General features: G+C 38.3%; 1 protein-coding gene across 1 annotated transcript in view; it reads left to right on the forward strand.

Annotated features, from left to right (window-relative positions):
- Positions 1-24,001, forward strand: part of VhaAC39-1 (V-type proton ATPase subunit VhaAC39-1) — a 36,353-nt gene extending 12,352 nt beyond the window's left edge. Inside the window, exons 4-7 of the mRNA XM_067082076.1 lie at positions 5,583-5,755; positions 8,437-8,594; positions 8,808-8,984; positions 22,464-24,001. Coding sequence (XP_066938177.1) covers positions 5,583-5,755; positions 8,437-8,594; positions 8,808-8,984; positions 22,464-22,703 — 748 coding nt within the window. The 3' untranslated portion in view covers positions 22,704-24,001. The remainder of the gene's footprint in view (positions 1-5,582; positions 5,756-8,436; positions 8,595-8,807; positions 8,985-22,463) is intronic.
- The last annotated feature ends 685 nt before the right edge of the window (positions 24,002-24,686 follow it).

A 24,686-nucleotide genomic window follows, 5' to 3' on the forward strand; every position in this document is an offset into this window, starting at 1 on the left:
CCGTGCCACACCACTACATGCTAAGATTAGCACCAACCAGAGGCAGTAATTACCTGCAGTAGCTCTCTTACCAAATAAGGAAACAGCAAGCATTGTCTTCAATGCTAGCAATTTTTCTATTTCAAAGTCATTATCATAACTTAATGTTTTGGAGTAGAATATGCCCATGCATCCCACCTCCTGTCAATGTGGATTCAGCTATGTAATTTCTTGGTAAATTATTTATATGAAAATATTATTTTCATTATAAAATTGTTTCATTTATACTTACCAAGTAATTACGGATTGGAGCCCTCCCTCCTCCCCTCTCATGGACACAAGGGCACAAACAGAATGAGGTTTTCTGCTAAGTTGTTACCAGTACTCCCGTTGGTGGGCAGGGTTTGTCACCTACACTAAACTATGGAAGCACTACCGCGATTTTTTAAATAAAGGCTGCCGTTTGAGTTAGAACTATAGCTATGTAATTACTTGGTAAGTATATATGAAACTTAACTTTATCATGAAAATAACATTTTAGCTCTAGGGATGTTAAGAAAATTCTGGATAATCTTGATAGCTGGTATGGAGAATATCCTGATGGTTTCTTCCCTTTGTTTTTTAAAAAAGTTTCTAGTGTGTTATCTCCCAAGATTAGTAGATTCTATAGATTTTTATGTCACCATAGTATCTTTTCAGATGAGTGCAAGCTTAGTAATACTGTACCTGTTCCAAAGGGTGGCATATCTGCAAACTGCAGTAACTGTAGGCCAATTTCTATTCTCCCTGTGCTCTCCAAAGTTTCTGAAAAACTTCTTTTTAAGCCACTATATAATTATGTGGAATCTAAAGGATTGTTAGCTGATAGTCAGTATGCATATAGAAAGCAGTTAGGTACCTGCAGTGCTCTTTTAGACTTGACATTCCATTTGCAAGAGAACCTTGATAAGGGTTTTGAGTGCAGAATAATTCAAATAGATTTTAGTACTACTTTCAATTTAGTAGATCATAAGGCACTTATTTATTAACTTCAACTCTTGGAGTGGGTGGATATGTTTTAGGATTACTGCAAGATTTCCTTATAGTAGGCAGCAACAGGTTGCTGTTGAAGAACTCCGTAGTGAACCAAGACCTGTTGTCTGGAGTTCTGCAGGATAGTGTTCTTGGTCCACTATTATTTTTGGTGTACTGTATACAAGCGATATGGTGGTTGGCTTGGAAAACAAGATTGTTCAGTATGCCGATGATGCAACACTTGGTGTAGTAAAGTCTCCACTTATAAGAAATGAAACTGCCCTCAGTCTCAATCGGGGCATGGACTGGATCAGTAAATGGTGTAGTCGGTGGGGTATGAGGCTGAACTCCAGTAAAACAAAAACACTATTGATTACCAGATCTCGTACTGATTTTCCAACCCATCCTCCCATTCAGATGGATGGGACTCTGCTGAATGTGTCTGAAGCTTTAATTATTCTAGGTGTAAATTTTGACTCACATTGTACTTTTGAGAAACATCTAATGAAAGTTTCAGCAAATGCCAGACGAAAGTTAGGTGTTGTTCGTAAGGCCTCATATATTTATAACTGATAAAATCAATGCAACCTGTTTTAGGTCATTTGTGCTTCCTTTACTAGAATACTGTTCTCCAGTGTGGATGTCTGCTTGTGCCAGAGGTTTATCTCTTTTAGGTAGAGTTGTTTGTAGTGGTAAGGGTCTGTTTCCTAATACAGTATTAGCAGTTATGACTCGGACCATCAGTGGTTGGTATCTTGTTTATGACTTTTTCACAAGTTGTATTTTAATGGAAATCTTTTCATATTCACAAGTACATCTTTGCCAAGATCCTTGGAGAGGATGTGATGTATGAAGCTAGTGGCATTTGTAAATATATTTTAGAAGCTGGAGTTTTACATAAGGTATTATTTTATTTCCTACAAGTTTTAATTATATTGTAAATATACTACACTATGAAGTCCTTTAATTAACATTGGCGTCAGTGACCATAGAAGTCACGATGCCTGATAACTTAAAATCATTCATTCATTCATTCACAATTGATCCCTGATCCCCTTTTCCTGCCAAGAACAACCAGATTCACTGAACAGCAGCACCAGTATGCAGTAAATGTGCCTTGCTGTCAAACTTCTCAGTTCCAGAGGGCCTTTATTCCTCACACTGTTGGACTGTGGAACAGCCTCCCAGAGGATGTTGTGCAATTGGAACTTCAGAAGTACAAGCAAAGATGCAATTTGTTACTGCCCTAATACTATTCTCCTTGCATTTTAATAAATTTTTATGTATTTATTAATATGTTTTTTATTTTTAATAAGTGAGGTCTCTTCTTTCTGTATTTCCCTTTACCCTCTCTTCCTAATGAGCACCATATTCTTTGGAAGCTTGAATTTCAAGTCAGTGGTCCCTGTGGACTTGTTCCATATGAATAGTTTCATCTTCTGAATAATAATAATAATTATAATATCTTGAAACCAGCTGACCTTGGACAAAAAGGAAGGCATTTATTATAATCAAGGTTCACTGACTAACAGTCAAGGCCAGGTATTCCTTAAGCAGCAATTAATGCTTAGTGTCTGCAGTCATAACTGATGTGTCATAAGGAAAAGGAAGCTTGATGGTCAGTTATGAATCATCTGCCTACCTGGATTTTGTGTTGGACTTGGTTACCAAAGCCATTTTCTTAGTTTGATGTCAACTAGGAGTATTGCGGAAAGTTCTTGCCTTGAAATTGAATGCAATAAATGTCCTGTCATATTAAATATGTAGAGCAAGTATGTTAGATCATAATTTTAATCACAACCTCCAGTAAGCAAAGGATTGCTTAGAGTATTTGGATCCATAGATGATTATTCATGTGGATACAGATTAAATAAAATTTGCATTATTTTGCAGGTTGAATTAGCCATGGCATGCATATTTGGTTATCACTGGTATGTTTTCTGGTCACAGTGCATGGCTCCTCTGTCTGGTCTCTGGTTCTCCAAGGTAGCAGTGGTTGTGGCTTCTGGTAAAAGTATAGCTCTTGCTATGGCTCTGGTCCGTATGCTTTTTCTGCATTGGTCAAGGCATTAAACATCAGCTAGCTCCCCTGGAACAGGCCTGCTTGTTATTCATCAGTTATTACAGCTCTGATCATGGTTTGTATCATTAGCACAGTCTTAGTCTTGGCTTGTAATGATTACATGTCCATGGTATAGGTCATCAGCACAGACTGTTACCTCTAATCTGGGTTCAGACTGCAACTGCAGCTACAGTCATGCTGACAATGACTGAGAGTACTGTGGTAATGGGTGTTGTTATTGGAGTGATTCTTGTCATGATGCTCCTGTGTTAACCAGTGCTGATCTATCACTGAAGAAAGAAGTGTCTGAGGAGTGTCTAATGTACTTTCAAGATACCACAGGATGACTTCAGTTAAGATGGTAATTGAGAAGTCTCTTTCCAGAGATGGTGAACATGTTATACATGGAGGGGAAACTGGAGGGTATTGCTATTCTCCCCTTCCCCCCTCCATTCAAGAAGGTGATGTATACTACAAGGAAGGCAACAGAATGAAGTGAAATAGTACTAGCTGGAACGCTGGTCTTAGGGTATAGGCCAGGAAATACTTTACCAAAGAGAAGTTTTTTAAAGGTTAGCAGCATAGGATCTCTCACTCAAGAGCAAGAGACTGGAAATAAGGAATCATGTTATAAATGCAATTTCTTATACAAACCATTACAAAAAAGGTGAGCAGCAGGTTGTGATGAAGAAATGCAGTCTTGTTGTCTGACTGTCAGTGTTGGTAAAGAACAAACCCTACCTCTGAATTACTACTCAGATATTGGGGATTGCTTCATTGTTACAAAGAAGGTACCTATATAAGACTTACTCAAAAGCAGAAATTTACATCACCTATAAAGATAACTTGAATTGCATTTCTGCACTCCAGAGCACTGTGAAATTGATGTTGGGTAGTATAACTTGACTATCAAGTTTCAATACTTATCACTGCTATCATCTTACAGAGAGCAAAAAATGATGGAGCTGTTATTAAAATCCAGTATAGAACATTAAATATACAATAGTAATAGTACCACAAAACCAGTACTTTACTTAGGTGAAAAAGTAGGTGAAAAATATCTCACCAAAACTGGTTTGTTAGTGAAGCTCCAAAAATAAACAGGCAGCTATGCTATTAAAGAAAAAGGTATTCAAAATATGCCATACAAGGCAAGCCTGATATTTAAACAGTACAAATTTAATATTAGCGTAGAGCTGAATGAAAGGTAATTTACTGTGAAACTAGCCTCTTGTTTGCTAATCAGATAGACTTACTAACATCAAAACTTGTTAAAAAATAAGAGAAATGCATTAACTGTAAACCTATCAGTGAACTTGAAATATGTCAGCTCCAGCACTTCTATTTAACAAAAAAAGAACAGTATGTTTACAAAATTCACTTAACTTCCACTCCCAGGTAGGCTTTCAGCCTGTCAGTGGGGTCAGTCGTCTTCTCCAGTCTCTTCTGCCTTCAGATATTCCATCTCTTTTAAGCTCTTTGACTGTCGGTATGTTGTGCTTTGTCAGGATCTCCTCCACTCCATCTTTCCAGCTCTTACGTCTACCTCTCAGTCTCCTTCCTTCATGTATCCAGTTCCATCTTTTCTTTGCAATTCTGTTTTCATCTGTTCTCATTAGATGACTCAGCCATCTCAGCTGTCCCTTCTCAATCTTGTTCATCACAGGTGCCACTCCTGCTGTTCTCCTAACATTCTCATTTCTCATTCTATCTCTCCTTGTTTTGTTTATTATTGTTCTCAGGCTTTTCATCTCTGAGGCTTGGACCCTACTTCTGTCTTTACTTATTGTCCAGCTCTTCTATCTGCATGTCATTATTGGTGTTAACAGTCCCTCGAATATAGCTTTCTTTACTGCTCTTGGTACAGACGCATCTCTCATCATTGGATAAAGAGTTCCAGAGCATCTGTTATATTTCTTGGGATTTAATCAGAATGAAGGATAGCTGTCAGAAGATAATTGGTAATTACTTCTCTGTTTGAACTAAGGGCCATTATGCTATCATTTCATCACACATAGAAGTACAAGAATGTTGAAAGATGAAAAATTGAAAAAACTAAATTTTTAGAGGAGAAGCAAAGAAAATTTTATGGAAATGCTGGCCGAAAGGTGAACAGTACTCACTCTGCAGATCCCTGATGACTAAATGGATTGTTCTAGGGGCCTAGGAATCTCCCCATGCATGTGCAGAGGAGAATGCTGTCTTCTGTCTGTATTTCAGAGGGATTGTAGCAGCTAAATGATTTTGTGACAATGAAAAGAGCTAATTATAAGTACCAGTGATAGGTTTGGTGTGAAACAAATGTTTACTTTAGTCTCAAGTTTTGTTTGTTGTATTATGATGTTATAAGATGGATTTCATAGAATGTATTATCTCATTTCTTTTTATTTAAAAATGATCTTGATCACTTGGATCTAATTGTTCTTTTTTAATCCTTGTCGTATAGCTTGTTGGTATTTTCTCATAGAGTAAACTTATGTCTTCTTAATATATACTCATCCTGGGAAATACTTTTCATTTTCCACAGGTACATGATTGATAACATTGTACTTCTCATCACGGGAGCTCTACATCAACGTCCCATTTCTGAACTTATGCCTAAGTGTCATCCACTTGGAACTTTTGAACAGATCGAGGCTATTAATGTTGCCTCTACAAGTTCTGAGCTTTACAATGCTGTACTTGTTGACACCCCTCTCGGTAAGTACAGTACAGTCACCTCCCTACTTACAAACATGCAGAGATACAAACAGACAGGGTCACAAGGTAAAATTTTTCTCTGCGCACATATTCTGCTAGTAAGAATTTTTTCAAAGAACAGAAGAACATGAGGAAGAAGAGGAACCTGTTCCTTTAACTCCTTCCCTGATTATCCCTAGTATTCTCATGGTTAACTACCTTGTATTCCTCTTACAATCAAGAGAATACTTTTTCATAAACTTAAAATATTCCTACTTATTTCTTTCTTCCTGATTTAACTCATTCTGTGATGAATTCCCATTTTCTATATTTCTTCTCCCAGTAGGAAAAGTTTAGTACTGTATGTACTTTTGTCAATAGATGGTAATGTGCATTGTTTACTTTATGAACTTCCAATGTCAGGCACAAATGCTGCTCCTCTGAAATTCTCTCCAAGATCATAACTTTCAAAGCTTGGAAAAAATACTAAATTTTTAATTTTGCATGAATCTAAATTTTACTTTCTTCTTTTTACCTTTCTAGCATACAAAGTAATTCTTTATAATACTGCAATAATTAAAAATGCAGTGAAAATAGTATAATCTATGACTCTGTAGTTAACTCGGGAATGTAAACTTCAAAAAAAATTATGCACCACATATTAAAAACCAACTTGTGAACAATTCAAGATACAAATGGCCGTCCGGAACTTAACTCGTTCGTGAGTAGGGTGGTGACTGTACAGTAATATATTTCATTGCAGAACAACCAGTTTTGCAGTTTGTGAAGCTTTACCATCAAAGTAATCATTATGATTTATTTTTGTTATTTATGGCAGAAATAATTTGCTGATAGTATGTTGACATGTAATTTAGTGCTTATTTATGGCGGTATGTTCGTCCCACAAGACAGGGTTATTTTTTGTAGTTGATCCAGATCTTTCGTGAATGGTGGAATGTTTTTTTTCAGCTAAGGTACTGTTGTTTTATTTACACTGAACTTTGTCCTTTACTTTTTGGTAAGATAGTTATTAAGCATTCAGTGTTTTAAACAGTTACTGTATTTGGAATTATAGAGCCTGACATTTTTATTTTTTATAGTTTTGTAAAGTAAACAATGTAGGCAGCTGCAGTTTTCAGATTGTTTCGTCTTGTTTCTTACACTTATATTATTTGACCTGTTTTTATTTGCATCTCTGTTGGCATTTGAATGCAATGCTTTATGTATGAGATTTTTGATAATTTAGATTGCTAAATCTACCCTAAGAAATTAGATGCTGTGAATTCTTTTCATCCTAGTTATTGAAACTTTAAATTAGCTAGTCCCAGTTGGAAGTACAGAATTGATTTTATATATAAGTGTTTTCTCTTTTGTCTCTCTCCTTTATAGGATTAAATCTCTGGCAATTCTTTTGTCACTTAGTGATCGTTGCTCTCTTCTGCATGATGGCTTCTCTTTAACTGCTTTAGGGCTACTGGCAAGCCCTGTGAGTCTAGAAATATCACTAATTGGTCTTCTTAAAGTAATTTAAAATGATAATTCCATAGTGAATATTCAATTGCTATTTCAGTAAGCTTAAGAGAAAAGTTCTTCATGCCATGAGATGACATTTTAAAACCCATCTGGCTACCTCATCCCACATTTGCTTTTGGGAAATTTGTAATATATTGCATAGTTTGGTAACTGTTTCTTTCCCTCTGCTTCTGTTTTTCTTGATTCTTACAACCTTCCTTCCTTCAAGAGGTAGATTTCCTATTTTCTTCTACACATCTGGGCTGGGAAATGGCATTAGGTTGCTTATTTCTTTGGCCTATGGACTTTAAATAGCATTTGCCAGCAAATGTTTAGTAGCAGTTTACTGTGTATACTTCAAGAAAGTATTACTAGCTATTGGTGGAGTATACCAGTTTTTTCAGAATGCAATGATTAATTCTGGTTGTGTTTCAGAAGCCACAGAAAAAAAATTTGGGTCCAATTAAAGGACCACAGAGTTAGATGGGGCTTCCAGTCATGTCTTGGGCTAGGCTAGGCCTAGTGGTTAAAAGTAGTAGTAAGGTGAAGGCTCAGGATATGCAAGAGCAAGGAGAGAATTTGGTTAGCAACAGTTTAGAGTGTACCATGACAAGTAGGAGCTCAAAGCAAATACCAGGGTAAACAGGATCTGGAAGAGGTCTTACCTGATGTAAAGATTGCTGAACTTTGGAGTAAATTTTTAATGTGGTGATCATTACTCAGTTCTTTTTAGCATCTTTTAACTTTTTCTTGCTCCTATTTTCAGTACATACTCTTTAAGAACATAATTTGAGCCAACTGTTTTAGAGTGGAGGAATATGTTTCAGTTCATGCATAATTTATTTTTGAAAGATGATAATAATGTCACAATAACAGATTAACAAGAGACTTTTTATTTCTAATCAAGCAGCAGACTAGCCTTATAAAGCTTCTGATAGCTCAGTGCCTCATTGTGTTTAAATTAATTCCTGGTCTCATTGTTATAGTGAATGATTTGATGTTAGTGCAGTTTGCTGGCAAACCATGTAGCCTGCATATTAGTTGGAATTCTTTGTGTATTCTTGATTGATCATTATGTCTAGATGACTTATTAATTGGGACTTTTGATACCTTTTTTAATACTTTTCACTTGGAGGCTGTGAAATTGAAGATCTTTTTACCATATATACTAAACCATTTTAAACTTGCAGCTGACTTCTTTGGGGAGTGCATTAGTGAACAAGATTTAGACGAACTTAACATTGAAATCATCCGAAACACCCTGTACAAGGCATACCTGGAATCTTTTTATAGTTATTGCAAATCTTTAGGTGGAACTACTGCTGAAGTCATGTGTGAGATCTTGGCTGTAAGTTTTTAATATTGGTTATGTATTGTTGTATGTTTCTTTACTTTGCAATTGATGCACTGATGATATTTTGAATACACAAAGTCACTCATTTTTTTAATTTTGCAAAAGTTTTAATCAAATGCTTTTGATTTTTATTAAGTTCCATGTTATGGGATGATAATTGATGATAGAATTTCTGTATTTGTTTAATTATTTTTTTGTTTGCAACAGTTTGAGGCAGACAGGAGAGCATTTATCATCACACTGAACAGTTTTGGAACTGAGTTGACCAATGAAGATCGTAAGAAGCTTTATCCTCAGTGCGGTAAACTGTACCCTGATGGGTTAGCTGCCCTGGCACGTGCTGATGACCCTGAGAATGTCAAACAAGTTGCTGAGTTTTACACTGTGAGTACTTTTTCAGGTTTAAAGGGTGAATTAAGCTTCTCAGAATTATGGTTATCTAGAAGTAGTCCAGATTACTTTTATTACCATACACCCCCCATAGGGGGTTAGTTCAGTCAGTACGCCTCATGCAGTGCACTGAAGGCATAACTTGTGGTTCTTTGCAACATCCCTTCTGCCCCTAGCTGCAACCCCTTTTACTCCTATTACTGTACCTCTGCTCATAATCTCTTTCTTCTTACTTTTCACTCTCTCCTAACAGTTGTTTCACGGTGCAACTGTGAGGTTTTCCTCCTGTTGCTCCTTTCAAACTTTTTTACTGTCAAGTTCAGTTCCAGTGCTGAATGACCTCATAGGCCGCAGCACTTGGCCTTAGGCCAAAATTTTTATTCTATTCTATTACCATACACTCTTGTAACCAATGGTTCTAGTTTGAACTTCCATGAAGTTTGCTCATTAAGTTGCCTTTCCAGTAACTTTTTATTACATATGTTTTCTTCAATGCTATTTATATTATGCATTGTAGGAAAGGTTGACATGTTAAAAAAATTGAAGCCTACACAGAATGGTTTTTTAAGCTTTACTGTTGCCAAGAGGCACTCTTGGTTGAAGTTAAAAGTATATCTTAGTTTAACCAGACCACTGAGCTGATTAACAGCTCTCTTAGGGCTGGCCTGAAGGATTAGATTTATTTTACATGGCTAAGAACCAACTGGTTGCCTAGCAACAGGACCTACAGCTTATTGTGGAATCTGAACCACATTATGACAAGAAATGAATTTCTATCACCAGAAATAAATTCCTCTAATTCTTCATTGGCCAGTCGGAGAGTCGAACGCTGGGCCAACAGCGTGCTAGCCAGGAGCTCTACCCACCCCTCCAATGAAGAACTACTGTTGGATGAACTGAAGTAATTGTTCATAGATATTTTAGTGGAGTTATATGATTTTTTGTACAAAACAGCAAATGCATGGTGGAGTATATTAGAAATATACCACTGAGCTTTTCATTTGCGGTATTTTTATGAAAGTTATGTGGTATGGTTTGAGGTGGTTAGAGGGATAGAAACTTATAATTTAAATATTTTAATTTTTTATTAGAGAATACCTGTATCAGGTTATCGAAATGATCCACCAGATTAGAAACCCCCCCCAAAAATTATGCCTTTTTCTTTTTATGTATTGTGCCTGGTTTGTGTGATTGAGCTTATTACGTCATGGAAGTTTTAAATGTTTTTGTTGGTCATCTTTAGAGAGTTACCCTTTTTGGTCCTGCCAGGGGCTCCTTTAGGCAAACCAACCAATATCAAAGATTTCTCTCATATTTAGCCAGAATAGTGCCTGCTGACACAGTGATAGTGTACAAATGGATTTAAGTCAGGAGAGCTCTTACTTGGTCTACAAGTGATACCAGGTTTTTCCATTTACGGCAATAATGCACGAGTTGGCTACATTCGCCATTACTCTGCACTGGTGTGTTCCTAAATAACCAACATAATTGTAATGCTTTAACAGTGAAATGTTGCAGCTATCTGCTGAGAAAAAGTTATGCGCATAGTTTTAAGCCCCTGTAAAAACGTTTTAGTTCTTTAATTTTTCAGGTGTTAGACCTAATTGGTAAATTTACTAACCAGTGCATCCCCTAAGGTGGGGATTCTGAATTAGGCACCATGTCATGCATTCTGAGCTTCCTTTTAGGTTTGATATCCATTTTTAGATGACAGTAATTAGAAATTTTGTTATTTAAAATTGATAGTCAGTGATATTTCATTGTATGTTGATACTTTTAGTTTATGGTGTAAAGGAACAATACTATAGCCTAATATTCCTTCCAGGTAAGGAAATGATAGTCTTGACTTGTAGTCTCTTTATCTTTTTAACTTCATGGATTAGTTGTAAACCAAGTGTCATTTTTCTTTTAATTAATAACTTACAAACTTTTTATTAAATAGTTAAGAAACATCTAAAAGACTTCTTTATTTCAACAAACAAACTTTTTATTAAATAGTTAAGAAACATCTAAAAGACTTCTTTATTTCAACAATCAACCCAGTTACCTTTGATATCGGGGTTTTATACAAATGAGTGGAAAAATGATTTCAGATGGATCTACTTTTAGTATGTATAGTACTACTCCACTGAATAGTGACATCACAACCTCATTTAAGTGAATTGTTTATAGCTCCTTAGCAGGCAGTAACAAATGTATTCCAGTACTGGTTATTGTTATTAAGCTAATAGTTTCAGAGATATATTAGTTACCTGCATAGAAAAGGAAGCCATAATTATGTAATCTTTGCGTCAGTACCACCCTATTTAATTAATATGGGTGGTTCTTTTATGCTGATTTGTTAGGCAAGTCTAGTAGTATATAGACACCCCTCACTACTGAATATTAACCAGACAGTCCATAATAACTTAAAATATAGTACTGCCCAATGTAGCCATTTAGGTCCAAGGTTTCAGTGGGAGCATAGGGGGAGTTGAGTACATTTTCCTTGCAGAGCTCTGGCAGAGAGTTTTTCTCTCCCTTTCCTTTCCGAGCAGATTCCACATCCTGGTCAGTATGCCGTTGACACTGGAATTCAAGATCTCCTTGTATGACTTCTGATGTAGATCAAGAGTCATTCACTGGGATAGGTGCCCCCTGTAACAGGCATGAAGTGGACCTTGCAACTGAGCTTTCCCTTCTGTATCCGGAAGATCCAGGCACAATGAAGTTCTTTTTCCTTCCAAGGATATTTTGGTCCTTCATCAGAGACCAGAAAGTCTTCAAAAACCACCCGTGCAGAGATTGGATCTCCCTTGGAGAAATTTAGGTTCTGTGAGCTAGGTAACAAAAATTCCAAGGTCAAAAAGAAGTTTATTGGTCACTTAGATCCCTTTAGAGTCAGAGGACTTGATAAATTACAACCTTCCTGCTTCCACAGTTCTGACCAATTCTGATATCATGACCAGTTCAGACCTCCAAAAGCTGAGAGGAGCAGGGACACCAATACCCACCCCGATATTGGTACGGATAAAACCCTTGGCATGACACTTCTGTGTGTGTGTCATTTTGCCAGGTGGCTAGTACCTTATCAACAAAAGGGCAACAGTGATTGGGGTGGAATATGTGGAATTTCAGAACAGCTTGTTTTCCTAATATAGAATGGCACTTGTTTCCTCATTCAGTGGGAATTTAGAGACTGCCAAAGGAGATTGACATCCTCCCTGTTAGCATGGCAACTAAAGCCATTGCAGCAACCTTTTTTCCATTTTAACAGAGATTATGGTACCTCTTCAATCCTTGAGAACTAGTACCCCATTGCATGTCATGTGAAGACAGAATTTCAGAACTTTCCAGTCACTAGGAAGCATGAGATAATGACAGAATAAAGCTATTTATTTCCACTCTCTCAGTATGGCGACAACTTTGCAATGCTATGGACTAGACCTGTCCTTTCTTTGGAATGGAAAAAGCTCTCACTTGATGTAACTATCAATGAGTTTGGTGCCCCTGTGTGCAAAATCACAGAATGGACAGCCACTCCTGAGTTCCATGCAAGGCTCGAGCTCCTTTCTGTCAACCTCATCCACTATTCTGGAAGTGATTATGAGGGAGCTCCCCAGGTCTTCTTGGACCGGTCCCACTCCCCTCTCCTTGTACCCCACCCCTGGGGAAGTACTGTATGTTCTGAAAGAAAACCGTAAAGAAAGATGTTTATTTGTCTTTAAGAACGTTTCTTTAGTATCCGCAAGAAAAACTCCTCGGAATGGAGGATGATCCTCAACCTGTCTGTGCCGAACAAGAGGGAGTTCAATTGGTGGCTTTCATAGGAAACCACCAGAGAAAATTGCTCATAGACCTGTGACTAGTAAGCAGCAGATTTTGGTCAAAAGGTTTCCTTATTAACAGGGATGAGTCCCATGTCTGATTTAAGTACTTGAGTTTGGGTGTTTATTGATAGATTTGTGAGGGGCATTTGTAAGGATGGCACCTCTTCATTCATCCTATCACCAGGGCACAAGTTGGATCCAAATGCAAACAGGTAAGTTTGTATTCCACAAGCTTCTGTTCTGTTAGTGTTAGAATGCAACCCTTGGTCCCTCTTTCTATAACAAGGGGAAGGGGAGGTGTGGGAGAGCTATCTCCAAACCTATCGATTACTTAACCTGTTGGGAAAAGCTGCCAGCCGGCATTATATCCTCCTTGGAGGGGCCTGGGTTATTTGGGATTAACCAAAGTATTTCCTCCCGTTGGCATGGGAAGGGTAACTAAGTAGTTGGTCACTTGCTAGTGCCTCCTGATACTGGGGTTGGGACAGATTGGGTTACTGGTCAGCTGCTAGGAGTTGCCAGAGAGGTATACATACCTTTACTCAACCTATTATGTCATCATCCATACATGCCAGTGCACTTGTCCTCTCTTTTGGTAGTACCACCCTCCTGATTAGTGAGTCTTCACATATGAAAGGTGATGGGTTTGTGACTCTGTAGGAACAAATACCCAATTTTTAAAGTAATATGTAATTTTCCTAGGTATACAAACTGTAGCCTTTCATATTGAAGGAAACCCTCCTCTGCCTTCCTGTTTCTTCTGCCAGGGTTGCATATCTTGCTGAAAGTTCAGAGACAGTCGGTATGAAGGGGGACATCCTGTCCCTCCACTTCCATGGGTATCATAATCTTCAAACTGCAACTCAAGGACATGATTGGAGTCTGGTTCTTAAGTGCCTTAATAAGGTTTATTGATAGTCTCCGGCTGCAAAAACAAGGTGTGCAAATACTCCTGCTGTGAACTTGGACAGGGTACTCTTGTCAAACAGGTCGTTCTGACTGACTCCCCTTGCTGTGCAGACAGTTAAATACATTGATGTCCCCTTGACAGATTGGGAGGACATTGGGAAGATTGTCAAAGAACTAAAAGATGGTCATACAGGGTGTCCATAAAGTCTCTTTTCAATTTAAAAAATAAATCACAAAAGCAAATGAACAGACAGATATGTGGAAATTATTCCAAAATGAGATGTACATATTAAAGTATTTTTGCCTCATTTAATACACCTCTATACGGGCACCATTAGTTTAAACAAAGCACATCTAGACGGTGCTCGATTTCTTGCCATGTTCATTGTAGCATAGCCTCATCAATAGTGGCAATGGCACCAGTGATCTTTAGCTTTAGATCAGTGATGTCCCGTATCTTTGTTCAGCACACAATATCTTTAACATAACCCCATAGAAAGAAGTCCAGGGCAGTGTTATCTCATGAACAAAGTGGCCAGGGAATTGGGCTATCCCTTCCAATCCACCCGTCTAGAAATGTTTGATTTAGGAACCCACAAACATGCAGTCCCCAATGTGTTGGTGCACCATCATGCTAGAAAATGATGGTTATTTGAAGGTCATCTAGTTGTGGTGCCACATGTTTAGTCAAAAGGTCAAGGTAAACACCTGCAGTAATTGATGTCTTGTTGAAGGAAAATGTACCCATGATTCGATTGCACATGATCCCACACCACACATTCGGACTATCTTGGTGAAGTTCCCTAGTCACATGGGGATGCTCTGATCCTCAGATTCTCACATTATGTGTTCAGTTTCCTTGAAACATGAAAGGTTGCCTCATCACTAAAACAAACTCAGTTGAGGAACTTTCCATCCTCAGAAATTTGTTCCAGCATGTTAACTGCAAACTCTTTTCGTCTTGGTTTATCATTTGGCTCGAGTGCCTGTGTAAGTTGCACTTTTTAAATGTACAATCGCAAGTTCTTGTGTAGGACTTTGTGCATTATTGAAAGTGGTAGCTGCACAGACAACCCCTAGTATTCATGGGGGATAGGGACCACAACCACCCGCAAATAGCTGAAATCCTCGAATACTTGGCATCCCCCTCTAAAAATGCTTATAACTGCTTATTATAATAGTTCAAACACCAAAGACCCCCTCTAAAAACATTTATAACTGCCTATTTTAATAGTTTAAACACCAAATGTACACTTTAAATTATCATCCTACACCAAACATACCTTAAACTATCATCTTAAAACACTTTAATATAATTTCAAGTGTGAAAACTATTCAAGTTACACTGCGTTGAGGCACATCCATTTCCTCATACAGTGCTGAAGCAGTCGCGTTTTCTTTTTACAGTACATAGGTGAAACAGTGGAAATTCACAAGTAGAGTCATATACTGTACAGTACCCAAATATTTATTAGGCATTGGAAAAAATAAATTTTATTAATATTTTGTTGTTTACATTAATATTAATATTTGAAAATTAATAAATAATTTTTATCATAAAAAATGTGTTTAGTCATGAAAATAACATGAAAATACAGTAATTAATGAATATTTCTCAATGAAAAAAATCTGCAAATTACCAAATTTCCTGCAAATAATTTGGGTATAAGTTCCACAGAAAAATCCGCAAATGGGTGAAGCCACAAATCCTGAACTGCGAATAGGCAGGGGTCAATTGTAAGTTTCTGGCAGCAGTACTGGTGGACTTTGTAGGAGAATGATCAAAGGCTTGTCTTACACGATCAACGTTTTCCTCAGATGTTCTTGGTCATCCACCTCTCCCTTTTTCCAACACTGTCCCTGTCTCCATGCATCTCTTGTGCCATGCACGAATTGATGGATGTGATGGTGGATCTCTTCCATACTTAGTACTGTAGTTTCGCCTAGTCTACATATCTGAGTTTGTTTCAATAAACCATGACATACATTGTTCCTTTTCTTATGGAGTAGTCATTTTTTACAGTTTCATTTAACAGTACCTCTTTCATCAACAGGGTACCTGAAATACACAAATGCAGTGTGATTAAAAACTTTGATATCTGCCTAGTACATAGAACAAATCCGATGAAGATATCTCATCAATGGCTTTTGTAATATATTTTTTAAAATGTAAAAAGACTTTATAGACACCATGTATATTCTAAGGAGACGTCATGTCAATTTCCTGAAACTGATATCGTCTCTCTGCATCAGAAAATTGAAGACTCCAAAGAGGACACTTGTCTTGTTGATCCTAGACAACATGACTCAGATGATGTGTATCAGGAAGCACAGTTCCTTTCAGTACAGTCATATTGTCCAGTCTTACAAATAGCTTCAGCAAGAAAGTGGCACTTTTCATCAATCCACCATATGGGGTCACTCAGTATGACAATGGGTTCCATGTTGAGAACGGTAGTGTCCTTGAGTGGATGTTGGAAAAACCCTCTTTCCGATGATGGCCAATCAGCTTCCACATCTGGAAGTGGACCTGTTCAATACGAGAGAACTATTGACTGCATTGCATGTTTCTAAACCTGGGCACTCAAACAGTAGCAAGACACACATTCCTACAGGACTGAAACACATGGAAGGCAATCTGTTTATTCCCTCTATCATCCAAGAGAGCCAGGTAAAAATTATGATTTGTACGGTTCAGAAGTTATTCTGATCCACCTGCTACAGGACATGCACCTTGCCACCACTACAGTGGTAACGTACAAGGCTTCATTGTCAAAACCCTTGCTGTATGAGTTTGGCATAGGCTCCATTTCTAAGTCTCTAGCTCCACCCTCTGGTCCTTTAGAGGCTTCTATTTCCTTGTCCTCAACTAAGATTTTTCAACTCCTGTTTCTTCTGTAATTCAGCAGTCCTAGTCGCAAATGCTCCAGAAGGTGGGTTTCTTGACTGACTTGGCGTCAGGAGCCAGGATCAGCAGACGCAGATCTCTGCTGAGAGCAATTCATTACCTACACCACTAGCCATCTTTCGCTGTTGTTCCTTGGCTCATAATTCCTAGCTAAGAATGAGAACCCATTAAAGAGGAACTCCCCTATTCTTCTGCGGGAACTCAATATTACCAAAAAAACATTATGCACTGTCTGATCACTTCAGGTACCTAGATGGTGGTCCTCTTTTACACCCTACCACTAATTGCAAGGTTAGAGTACTGTAGTTATCCTGCATCCCACCCTGATATATTTAGGTAAATCACCCTTGAGTGAAACATTTAATGCATTTATAGTTTTTCTCCCCATCCTTCATTATAAATCTTGAATGGGAATCCTGAATAAAAGATGGTTGGTAACCACTCATGTGGACCAGTTTTTCATTTGGGCCATTGGGATTCCTTTATAATGGGGCTAGGCCATTTCATCACCTGTCAGTTTCTTTTATATGCTCCTTTTAAGATGTGTAGTGGCTGTGTTACCAAAAAACAGGCTTTGACTTGGGAAAGTTTCTTTTTGATAGCTACTGTGAGTCCTCAAACCCACCTGCTTTATGCAGTGTTGCCACATCTGTGTGAGAAAGGTGAATGGAGCAACCATCATAATCGCTGTGGGAAGGGGAAAACCCCTGTTGTGTCGAGTCCATTTATATCCTATCTTTGTGTCAAAAGGCACTACCCTGTCTAAGATACTGTTTGGTCTGTCTTGTGGAGACCCTGACAGAACCATGTAGGTGGCTCCATTGAAGGCTCACAGCAGCTACCAAAAATTGGCTATTCCTTGTCAAAACCAGATTTCATTTGTTCCAAATTTTGGTCTTTATAAAAAAAAATCTTTCATCTCTGTCATATGAGTCAAGAAGTGTGATTCATCTGTTTGGTTAAACTATTTGTTGTAACAATAATGACACTGATGATAATAACAATAATAGTATGGCCTTCTGGATGCTGTTTAGTTTGTATTGTAGTTTCTGAATATCTTGAATGAGCAGGATCAGCAGACTCAGATATCTGCTGAGAGCAATTCATTACCTACACCACTAGCCATCTTTTGCTGTTGTCCCTTGGCTCATAATTCATGGCTAAGAATGAGAACCCATTGAAGAGGAAATCCCGTTCTTCTGTGGGAACTCAATATTACCAAAAAAACATTATGCACTGTCTGATCACTTCAGGTACCTAGATGGAGGTCCTTTTTTACACCCTTCCACTAATTGCAGGGGTAGAGTAGTTATCCTGCATCCCACCCTGACATATTTAGGTAAATCACCCTTGAGCCATACATTTAATACATTTATAGTTTTTCTCCCCATCCTTCATTATTAATCCGGAATGGGAATCCTGAATAAAAGATGGTTGATAATCACTCATGTGGACCAGTTATTCATCTTGGCCATTGGGATTCCTTTGTAAGGGGGCTAGGCCATTTCATCACCTGTCAGTTTCTTTTATATGCTCCTTTTAAGATGTATAGTGGCTATGTTATCAAAAACAGGCTTTGACATGGGAGAGGTTTCTTTTTGACAGCTACTGTGAGTCCTCAAACCCACCTGCTTTATGCAGTGTTGCTACATCTGTGTGAGAAAGGTGAATGGAGCAACCATCGTAATCGCTGTGGGAAGGGGAAAACCCCTGTTGCGTCGAGTCCATTTATACCCTATCTTTGTGTCAAAAGGCACTACCCTGTCTAAGATACTGGTTGGTCTGCCTTGTGGAGACCCTGACAGAACCATGTAGGTGATTCCTTTGAAGGCTCACAGCAGCTACCAAAAATTGGCTTTTCCTTTTCAAAACCATATTTTCTTGCTCCAAATTTTGCTCTTTACAAAAAAAAAAGAATCAACTCTGCTATATGAGTCAAGAAGTGTGATTCCTCTGTTTGGTTAAACTATTCATTGTAATAATAATTATAATGATGATAATAATAATAATAATAATAATAATAATAATAATAATAATAATAATAATAGTATGGCCTTCTGGATGCCGTTTAGTTTGTATTGTAGTTTCTGAATCTCTCGAATGAGTTTCTTTGTAACAGCAGGGATATCTTACAGCAGCTGTCCCAAGTTCATTTATTAACCTTGACATTTCGGTAGAGCTTTCTACCATACTTAGAAGGCGAATGAAGCCAGGGATACATCTATGCCATATTTATACCTGCAGGTGGGCTTCAGAGATTTTTGGCGATATTTCACCAGTTTTCGAAGATGGGGGCTTCCTTCTATTGACTGGGAGCAGAATGGCTGATATGGGAGAGTCTGGCTGACTGACATAGTCACTGATTGGGTGGCACCAGGTCCCAGGAGTTTTGGTCATAGGGCGTGCTGCCAACAGTAGTGGGCGGCTGAATTGCTATCCCATGGGCGCACCTTGCTGTTCTCCTGATGGTGGAAGGGAGAAGAAGGCTCTCCTAGGTTACATTTAGTGAGGGTTTCCTTTGGAGGTTGGCAAGGGCCTCCTTATATCAGAGGCGGCGATGCTCATTGTCGCCGTCTAGTATTTTTGCACCCTTACGACCTGCTGGTGTTGGAGGGCACTGCTGCGTCCCCTCATTTAGTGTTGGTATACTGCCCCTTTGTGTAGGTGAATGGGGATCCTTTTGGAGAGTCGAGTTGTAGTCATAGCGATGTACAAATATTTGGTAAACCACTCCTCTTCATGGGATCGTTGAGGCTGCTCCTCGTGAGGTACTGGACAGTCTTCTGATCCTTGTATTAGTAGATCGTAAGGTTTGACTTTTTTGTCTGCATTGGTGGGTTTTACATGGGTGCTGATTATGTTCTTCAGGGCTGCCTCACGTTTCTTGTACTCAGTGTTCATGGAGCCCCTGTAGGACAGTCTAATGGCCCTGTCACTCTTGCGGGGGACGTGGTTCTCCCGCCGATGCCACCTGTCAGTGGCATTTCTCGTCACCCTGGCAACCCAACAGTAAGAATATCCGTTATCCACCAGGTTTTTGGTGACGTGTTCGAGCTCATCAGAAGTGGTATTCCAGGAAGAATAGTGTGACTGGGCACGACAAACCTGGCGCCAACCAATCAGCGACTACATCGGTCAGCCAGACTCTCCCAGTCAACAGGAGGAGCCACCTCCCAAACTTCAACAGTCAGTGAAAAATTGCCAAAAATCTCTGTAAGCTTGCTTGTGGGTATAATTATGGCGTAGATGTACCCCTGGCTTCATTCACCTTTCGAGCATGGTAAATACCCTAAATGAACTTTGGACAGCTGTTGTATGATTTACCTGCTGCCACAAAGAAACTCATTTGAAAGACTGAGAAGCTACAATACAAACTAAATGGCATCCAGATGGCCATGCTGCTCAATGAAGTTTGTTTGAGAGAGGGTGTTCTTCCGAAATAATAATAATAATTAATATTAAAAAGGATGGCTGTATTATGCGAATTTATCTTATATAGTGTCTTTTCTATCCTCCTTATGATTTGCTTTTCAGGCTCAGCGATGTTAGTCAGTAACTGGCCGATATTCATGTTGGAAAAGGACAGTGTGGGAATATTGGAAGTCTTTTATTAAAATATCCAATCAGAAATCGTTCGTCTGGGTTCAGGTTCTATTGTAGGTACCGTCGACATGTTTCGACCAGCTCGTTGGTCATCCTCTGGGCGTGGTTGAGAAGGTCTGAAGAAACGAGGTGCTCGGGTTGGTATTTATAGGGGAGGTCATGATCGGTGCTGAATTATGATTGGCTGCCGGGGCATGTACCCTTGGGCGAGATTTCCCATCCAAGTTCTGTTTTCGTCTCTTGCGTGCGAAAAATATGTTTTAGTGCTGAGGATGAAGAGAAGAATTTCGATCCTCGGATGCCGAATTTTGATTTGCACGTCGCTATGGGGATCGCCGGGTGCATGTCTCCTGGCTGCCGTGGGAGGAGAAAGGTTTCTTATTAATGTTGAGTGTTGGTTTCTCCTTCCCAATGTGCAATGCTTCCAAGAGGCGTGGCGGCGGTGGTCGGTAATTTGGTCAATTACTGATGTTCGTGATTATGTCTTTTCTTGCTATTCTCTGGTTATGGACGGTCCTGGCATGATTAAAGATAGCCCCTCTTGGGCGTGGCAGGAAATCCTTTTGGAGAAACGCATGGTGGTCATACTGATGTAAGAACCGAGGCATCCTCGACGGGGCATGAGTACCGGCATACCACGCTGGTTTTCTTCAAGGGGTCCTGCTGAGGGGGCTGGGTTGTTGCATAACCAGGCTGCTCTCGTCTTTCTGCTCTTGTAATAGATAACCAGATGTATGTTTCTGTTGGAGTCAACAGGGCTGACATTATTCTTGATGATGTTTTTGAGGGTGCGTTCGTCTTCTTCAAGAGCAGAAAGACGAGCAGCCTGGTTATGCGCAACAACCCAGCCCCCCCTCAGCAGGACCCCTTGAAGAAAACCAACGTGGTATACCGGTACTCATTCCCCGTCCGAGGATGCCTCGGTTCTTACATCAGTATGACCACCATGCGTTTCTCCAAAAGGATTTCCTGCCACGCCCAAGAGGGGGCTATCTTTAATCATGCCAGGACCGTCCATAACCAGAGAAATAGCAAGAAAAGACATAATCACGAACATCGAAGTAATTGACCAAATTACCGACCACCGCCGCCTATGCCTCTTGGAAGCATTGCACATTGGGAAGGAGAAACCAACACTCAACATTACGCAAGAAACCTTTCTCCTCCCCACGGCAGCCAGGAGACATGCACCGAGCGATCCCCATAGCGCATTTGAGCAGATCAAAATTAGGCATCCGAGGATCGAAATTCTTCTCTTCATCCTCAGCACTACAATGCCGCCGCACGCAAGACGAAAAACAGAACTTGATGGGAAATCTCCGCCCGAGGGTACATGCCCCGGGCAGCCAATCATAATTCAGCACCGATCATGACCTCCCCTATAAATACCAACCCGAGCACCTCGTTTCTTCAGACCTTCTGCAACCACGTCCAGAGGATGACCAACGAGCTGGTCAAAACATGTCGACGGTACCTACAATAGAACCTGAACCCAGACGAACGATTTCTGATTGGATATTTTAATAAAAGACTTCCAATATTCCGCACACTGTCCTTTTCCAACATGAATATCGGCCAGTTACTGACTAACATCGCTGAGCCTGAAAAGCAAATCATAAGGAGGATAGAAAAGACACTATATAAGATAAATTCGCATAATACAGCCATCCTTTTTAATAAGATCTGTTTAAAAGAGGGTCTACTCCCTTCAAATAATAATAATAATAATAATAATAATAATAATAATGATGATGATGTTTATACAGCATATACAGCAAGTGGATTTGAGAAGTCATCCAAGAAGACAGGGTTATTTGACACTAAATGTTGTTAAATGGTTGTGTAATAGTATCTGAGACAGAGATGGAAGACTTAATAAACTATGTATGATACAGGTTTGATACCTCAAAGATTTCTCAATTTTGTGGAATAATGATAATCATCATATGCATCATATTTTTAAATTTGATATACAGTATTAATGAATTTCCATGAGATTTTATTTATCTTGTTAATCCATGGGTTGCAAGCAGCAACCCAGGCTATCCTATATGTAAAACATCATCTGCACAGGTTAAATCTCAGTTTCTTATGCTTTCTGTGAAGGAAAAGTATGGCTGAACTGATATTTTCTCTTGAGTAGTGACAAGGAAGAAAAGTGCTTGTTTTTTTGTGATTAATTACACATACCATGTGTTAAAAAGGATATTGGATATTTTTCACTAACCTGTGGTCAACTTTCAGGAATATCGTGCATTATTTGAAGGAGCTGGAAACAACCCAGGAGAAAAGACCCTTGAGGACAAATTCTTTGAACATGAAGTTAAACTGAATGTGAATGCATTTCTGAATCAGTTCCACTTTGGTGTCTTCTATGCCTACCTGAAACTGAAGGAACAGGAATGCCGTAACATTGTTTGGATTGCAGAATGTATTGCACAGAAACACAGGGCAAAGATTGACAACTACATACCAATTCTTTAATCATGTTATCAGTAATGCAGTATTAAAATGCACACTAATTATCAGTTCTTCCCAAACATGACAAAAGTTTAGTTTATGATCCCTATATGTTTGGCGTAATTTTTTTTTTTTCTTTTGAGATTTTTAAGAATATGATTCCTTCAAACATAAATTCCAGAATGGTGCATTAGAGCACTGATAAGGTTTTTGATAATTTTGGTATTTTATTTTAAATGGCATTTTATCGGGTGCAGAGTTTAAAGAAGTGGCTGGAGTTTTAAACAGTAATTTAATTAGAAAATATGTTTATATTTTTGTTGAATTCAGCAATATATTTTCATATTAGGGGTGAAATATAAATTTGCTTTGTAAATAGGAGATATACTTATTTGGTGGTGTAATACATATTTAACATTAATCTGGTTAGATTCTTTTGTCCAGTTCCTGGAAATATGCCAGTATGTTAAAGTTAATTTTCATTATTAATTTTAAATACATTACATAAGAAAATTTTGCAAGGGAAGAAGAATATACTGTACAGAAATCGAGTCTGGAGGTTTTTGAACAACTAATTAAGAACCCAACAATTTTTGTAAGGGGTCTGCCCAGATAGCACAAGGTTGGTGGTATGTTGTTGTTGTAAGTATAGTAGTGGAATTTTATTTGTATGAGCTGAAATTCAAGCTTATGTACATGGCACATTGCATATAAAATGCTCTGTTTTAATAAAGTTTGGACTGAAAACTTAACATTTGTACCATCTCCACCCAGATAAACAAATTTGTACATTATTATCTAGTAAAGAGGAAAGAAACTTATTTTATAATTACATAGATAAGAGTGCATAGGTTGTCATTAGGAGTGAAAAAAATTCGTTTATTGTCATCTGTCATGTAGCAGTGCAGTTTAATTTGATATATTGTTGTTGAGGTTGAAGCTTAGAAGAGTATATTTATAAGTTTATTTAGTGTTATGGGATATTTCTGTAAATTTACATTAAAGTAATGAAAACAGTGATGAAAATGATTTGCATATAATCATGCAAAAGTTTCTGTAAGTTCAGTGAAAAATTGTAGGTTTTGACTGTACTTATATTTTGCATGGTATAAGTGAAAGTGACCATTCCATGTTCATTAATGCAGAATTGAAATATCAGCATTGTATATAGGATGCACTATCAGGCACAATGTCATAAATGTGAATGTTAATTAGCTCCTAACTGGTACTGTTCAATATGTGTACATAAACATTAATATATATTTCATTTTACATATTCTCGTGTCTGTCTTGTGTAAATGGAAGTATAAATTATAATGGTATCCAGGTTTTTCATAATCCTTTGTGTGTGTGTGAATTATGCAGTTTAATGTTGGAAACTTCTGCCATTATGAGTTGGTTGAAATTGATGCAAATCTCAGAATTCATTAGGAATAAAATTCAGCAGTAAAACTTTGCCTTTGTACATTTGTATACACATAGGAAACTTTTGACATGCATCCAAAGGTCAAGAATTAGAGTAGTTAAACACCTTAATAACAATGTTGATGTAATTAACAGTAATAACTAAACAATGAAAAAAAGCCAACTAAGGATAAGTTTAGCTACTTCGGCTTCTCTTATAAATAGGAAAATGTTTTGAAAGGTGCCCTCATAGATGACAAAAAAACTACCTGGGACTTAAACATAAGTTGAATTCCAGACTTGAACTTCGGAACTGAAGTGGAAAGCAAAGCATCAAGATTGAATCCTCCCTATTCATGCAGTCCCATTTGAAATTAAATGTTAGTCTTAACTATTTAAAAGAAAGGGTGGGAGTTGACAGACTAGACATCAACAAGATTAACTGTTAAAAGGATAATTCATTAATTGTGATAGGTCCTGTAGGGGGTTAGCACAGTCAGTGCACCTCGGGTAATGCACTGTAGGCATTACTAAAGGTGGTTTTAGTGTGCCTTCAACCCCTAGCTGCACCCACATTTTAACCTTTTACTTGACCTGCATTCC

This window comes from Macrobrachium rosenbergii, chromosome 37, assembly GCF_040412425.1.
Source record: "Macrobrachium rosenbergii isolate ZJJX-2024 chromosome 37, ASM4041242v1, whole genome shotgun sequence".
Lineage (NCBI taxonomy): Eukaryota > Metazoa > Arthropoda > Malacostraca > Decapoda > Palaemonidae > Macrobrachium > Macrobrachium rosenbergii.